The sequence below is a fragment of the Penaeus japonicus genome, unplaced genomic scaffold, assembly GCF_977035675.1.
Source record: "Penaeus japonicus unplaced genomic scaffold, GWHDUDI00000001_assembly GWHDUDI00000042, whole genome shotgun sequence".
Classification (NCBI taxonomy): Eukaryota; Metazoa; Arthropoda; class Malacostraca; order Decapoda; family Penaeidae; genus Penaeus; species Penaeus japonicus.
In genome coordinates, this window is record NW_028234444.1 from 18079405 (window position 1) to 18085001 (window position 5597).

Here is a 5597-nt window from a genome sequence, read left to right on the forward strand (position 1 = left end):
ACTTAGCTGCATTATCCTTTCGTACTTTCCAGCACTACCTGTACAGTGCCTGAGGCTTTTGGTGTTGAGCAGAGTACTACTGCAGCATGCAATAAAACACTGATCTGTGCTAGAAGAGGAATAGGGCAACATACAGAAAGCGGGTGTCGGCTTCACCTTCGAGTGAATCTTTCCCAACGCGAGAGTAATTTCTTTTTATCATGTGGGCCTAAGGCATGTGACTGAACTTCTGATGTCCACATAAACTCCATGAGTGGGAGAGAAGATGTGAATGTGTCTGTGAGTGCATGCATGTTTCTTGTGTGTACGGATTTATACTCATGTGTTTATGTGGACACATATCGGGAAAAATCAAAATATCTTCAGCGCTTTATGACTATCCTCTGTGTGTAAAACAATATATACTATGCAGGTAATCATAGACTGTGTAAACCACGTATTTCTCATGATTTACTGCCCTTATTATAACCTGGACACTGCAGACATGCATAGGGAACTGATATATCCCTTATTCAAAAAGTCAAAACAATGGAATTGCATATTGGCTAGCATCTTTACATAACCTTGATCATAAATGATAGTTAAGGGAGAAATACAGTCTCTCAACATCCAGCAAGTTTTTTTCTCTCTTAATATTTATCTGTGCATGTTCGCTTGGTGTGTGTGTGTGTGTGTGTGTGTGTGTGTGTGTGTGTGTGTGTGTGTGTGTGTGTGTGTGTGTGTGTGTGTGTGTGTGTGTGTGTGTGTGTGTGTGTGTGTGTGTGTGTGTGTGTGTGTGTGTGTGTGTGTGTGTGTGTGTGTGTGTGTGTGTGTGTGTGTGTGTGTGTGTGTGTGTGTGTATGTGTGTGTATGTGTGTGTATGTGTGTGTATGTGTGTGTGTATGTGTGTGTGTATGTGTGTGTGCATGTGCGCGTGCATGTGCGCATGCATGTGCGTGCAAGTGTGTGCGTGTGTATGCACATCTGTGCACGTGCATATATGCATGTGCATGTGCATGTGCATATGAGCATGTGTGTATGTGCATGTGCGTATATGCATGTACGTATATGCATGTGCGTATATGTATGTGTGTATATGTATATGTGTGTGTGCATGCATATGTCCACGTCTGTTTCTGCATTGCATTGTTAACTGCTGTGTCCCTGTATTGTACTTGGTGTTTCATAGTACATTTTGTTTTGGTATAGAACTAAGTGATCAGATGCACACCAACGATACCTTAATTTCTTTGATGAATAACTGCCACTTTAATCTCAATCTCGTTCTCGTCCTTCTAAAAATGAACCGATGTGACACATAACCCTAGGACTCTTGCACATATGGAGACATGATTCTTACATGGCTAGGAGGAAGAAGACATGCTGTTACTGACCATCATTCTCTAAAAATGTACAAAGTAACTGGGCTGTGACAGAGGGAAGACTTCATTATAGACTGGCACCACTCAAAAACCTTGGCTAATGAGCTTGCCATCTACTTTCTGTACTGCAGGGCAAAAATGTTTTTCCACGTTTAAATCACACACATTGTGCAGCCCTTTTCTCATGGTGTGGCTACAGACAATAATTAAGACAAAACATGCAACTGAACTTCCTAGAAATCTTATCACCAAACCTTCAAAAATGAGGAGTCGCTTAAATCACAAATCGGAGGAGGAACTTATGACTGACTACATATTTGTGACTATAAAAGCAATAATGATAACATATAATCACAGTAATATACTTACTGCTTTCCATAATAATGTTAAACATAAATTAATATTTACACATTTGAAAAATGAGATCAAACAGCCTAACACCATAATTAAACCCCAGATATTCAAATGATCCACTTATCCTTAAACAACTGCAGGCAATGCTATTGAAGCAATGCAATGCAAGCCAAAACAGAAGCGTACTAACATACATTCCTTAATGTGCCCAGTAACTTATATCAGCTTGCTGTCTTTGTCTATAAAAAATGAGGAAGCACTCGTTGTGCCATTGTGGACAGTTACAGACGTTTTCTGCTCTAATAAAGGGAGTCTTTTTAAGTTTCTGTAAAATATCTTTCCTTTAATACTCCGCAGCAAAATTATTAATGATAATCACTAAGCTCTAACAAATTATATATCAATTATCTTAACATGATAATATATCAATTATAATTTTAGAAAGCAATATATTCACTGGCAAAAAAAATCAAATTCCAACAAAACAATCTATTCGGCAACGCCATTGGTTAAGGTTTCTGACAGGTGGCTTTTGATGGTGTAGTAGATTTGCCGCACGTGTTCCCAGTGCTGCACAGTCGTGGTGGACTGTCTCGAGAGGGAATCTATTTCGTTTATGGTGACAGAAGGCTCGGAAATCCATCCACTGAAGCATTCGTGCCACGGCTTGAGACTACTGAGAGCCACGTCAACTCTCAAGCTTGCATCAATCTGCAAGGGACCCATGGGAGCATTCGGGTCGTAAGGCAATGGCCCAGCATCTCCTAACAAGTACTGTATGCGATGCCACGTGTGATGCGCACTCGAAACAGGGTCTCTCAGACGCCCCAGAGCCCCACTCACCGACAGCGACTCCATTAAATTCTGGATGTAATGCACGTTAAGGAAGAGGTCACGTGCTGCTGATCTCCTCCCCTTTACACTCTCAGAAGATCCGTTTTGCTCGCCGCCCAGCCAGTCGTGGTCCTCTGCCCACCAAGACCACGCGGGTCTGAGGTATACCGGTTGCTGAGGGTTTTCACGTTGTAATACCTATTGAGGGAAGGTGAACATCACAGTAATTATTCATTGGCTCCAATAAAAGCCTTTAATGTATATGTGACCAAGTCTGCAATCACTGGGTAGATACAAGGAAAAAGAAAGAAATATTGAGTGACAAGTTTCAAATTTAAAGAACTATTAACACAAAACAAGAAAAGCATAATCATACGATCAAAGAGATGATAATACATAAATAGGTAAATCAATCACTTAATAGTAATATAGATAAAATACATAATCAACTATGATCTGAAAGAGTCTATCCTTGATTTCAAAATAATAAAATACACATCTCACGGTAAAAACCATAAAACTCCACATGTATATAGTAGGCAAAATAGGAAGCAGGCTCTTATTGTTGTGAAATGTAAAGGTGCCTACTGAATTTGGCCTACACTCACCAAGGCATGTATAGATGCCATCTGCTTAAAATCATATCCCTTTCAAACTCACCCTAACATTACCTACTATAAATCATTTTGGGTTTAGAAGTCTGAAATTACCATAATATTTTTTGGAAAAGAACAATGGAGTTCCACTGTTTATAGTCTCTGAGATAATACAGAAAAGGGAAAAATAAATGACTCGCACACAAAGAGTACTTTCAAATTCTATTACACATTGTATTCTATATTTGCTGTAAACATTTTGTGTGTGGACTCCATTAATGTTAGATTAAAAAAGAAAAAGTTGTGTATAACATACCCAGAGTCGAACCCCTGCCGCACTCGGGAGTGACCCGAGAATGCAGTACTAAACCAACTGGACCACACACTATCATTACTCCAGTATGAGTAGATAGGTAAATTATATGGAGCTAGTCTGATCCTAGTTTGACAATCCTTTTGTTGGGTCTACTTAGTTTAGTACTGCACTCTCGGGTCACTCCCGAGGGCGGCAGAGGTTCGACTACGGGTCAGGGAGGTATGTTATACATCTATATCAATGCGGTATTGCATTATTCCATCTTACATAGAAAAGGTTATTCAACCATTCAATTGTATTTTCAAAAGATTTCCTAAGCCTATAAACAAAAATAAAATAAAATCACAACAAAAAAATAACAATAAGAGAATCCGACTTACGGCTGTCGCTGAGTACTTGGCATTGACTGAGTTGAACATGAAACTTGAGTGGAGTGAACAGTGGGAGGCATGCCATAGTGCCAGCAAGTACTCTGAGGTAAACTCGAGGGCGGCATGATGCTGCAAACTCAATTGATGAACACAGTCCAGGAACAACAACCACACTGGACTCTGCAATAGAAATAAAAGTGTGATGCCTTTAAGAGAACTTCTGCATTTTTTATCATTCACAGTTTACACACACTCTGAGCAATTGCTACATGTTTTACCAGCATCTGCAAACAATTTCTCAATCTGTGAAACATGTACAAATACACAGACACACACACATGTAACAGTTTAATAATAAAACAACAAGTCACATTGCACCCAGTATCATTATATCATGTAGAATGCCAGCCAGAGCCTACCTGTTCTTCTGGTTGATTTCTTGTGTGTCCTAAGCGTAAGCAGAAGGAATGCCCCAAAGCAACCCATTCCTTCTGTATCAAACTGTGGAAACCCCTCAAGGTGCGCACCTGAGGATCCAACAACAGTTGTACCAGGCTAGAGATCAAAGCACTCATATCGCGACCCTCGCTCTCTGTAAGAATGAAATGCCTTTTATAATGAGGTAGGAAGAAAAACAGACTATCACTTCAAAATACTTCGCTTCTCAGTCTTTAACCCTGTGATACCAGAAAATAAATTGAGCACATTTCCCAAAGCCATTGGGATAATAATAAGATACCTTGCACAATATGATAATTATAAGTGTAAGGACAAAGCTTTTCCCAATGTCTTTGATTTGGGATGAGCCAACTTTTTTTGTGTGTGTTTAAATGTCTGTCCTTCTGGAACTAGCACACCAGAGACTCCACTCTCATGGCATGGATATGTGCCACCCAGTATTTGAGATCTTAAATGTGGTATTCATAAATGCATACTAATAATCTTTACTACCTGAACTTTCAAGCCTTTGTGATATATGACCTGTATCATTCAACCATTAATTCTACAAGGTACCCTGCAGCTGTCTGCTGGCTCCCCTCATAATGCATGGACAAATTACCTTGAAGAATGACAGAGCTGTTGTGGTGCGCAATCGCAGAGGCAGCATTCTGGGCCACTTCTAGACACTTGCTCACATAGGAGAGCCACCGTGAAGACTCCCAGCGGCTAAAATAATGGCGGTCCTGCTCCCAAAATTGTGTAGGATCATCTGTGAAAGACAGAAAAACAAAGATAATGCAATAAATAATTAAATAATATGATATCACGTCACCCACCATCAATGGGTCAAGGCATCGCTTGGTGTTTATCAGGTCTAGAGTGATGATTTTGGAAATTGCGCAATCTGCGTTTTTAAGAACTTTTGGCCATGAGAAAACTCTGCTAAACTTGCCACTAGAATTTTTGGAGAAGTTTGGCACTTACATCCCCAAACATCCTGGATTTTGATGCTCATTTAGAAAAATGAATATTACAAAGTACGTAACTGAAAAATTAAAATTAGTGTTTAAGAATTTTTCCATCCAAAGAGGCCTATCAAAAAAAACTAATTTTAGCAGGAATTTTCTTTGATGAATAGGCCAGGGTAATTGATTAATCTTCATATAGAAAAATAAGAAGGTCCAGTTCACTGCTATTATCTAATCAGCAGCTCCTTGGCCCATACAAATTTTCCTCATAAATTGTCAGTATCTTCTTGTGTGATTAACCTTCAAACCAACAAGAAATAAAATTCAATAGATGAATAGCCCCAAAAACATCATCT

General features: G+C 39.4%; 1 protein-coding gene across 2 annotated transcripts in view; it reads right to left on the bottom strand.

Moving 5' to 3' along the window:
* Positions 1–718: 718 nt before the first annotated feature.
* The window catches only part of LOC122252839 (myotubularin-related protein 10-B), a 33118-nt gene continuing 28239 nt past the window's right edge, over positions 719–5597 (bottom strand). The window contains exons 9-12 of one of the 2 annotated variants that reach the window (XM_086534676.1): positions 4893–5042; positions 4252–4424; positions 3842–4012; positions 719–2747 (exon numbers count right to left, since the gene is read on the bottom strand). In XM_086534676.1, the coding sequence (XP_086390802.1) occupies positions 2205–2747; positions 3842–4012; positions 4252–4424; positions 4893–5042 (1037 nt within the window). In that variant the 3' untranslated portion in view covers positions 719–2204. The remainder of the gene's footprint in view (positions 2748–3841; positions 4013–4251; positions 4425–4892; positions 5043–5597) is intronic. The other variant, XM_086534675.1, reaches the window with a different exon arrangement.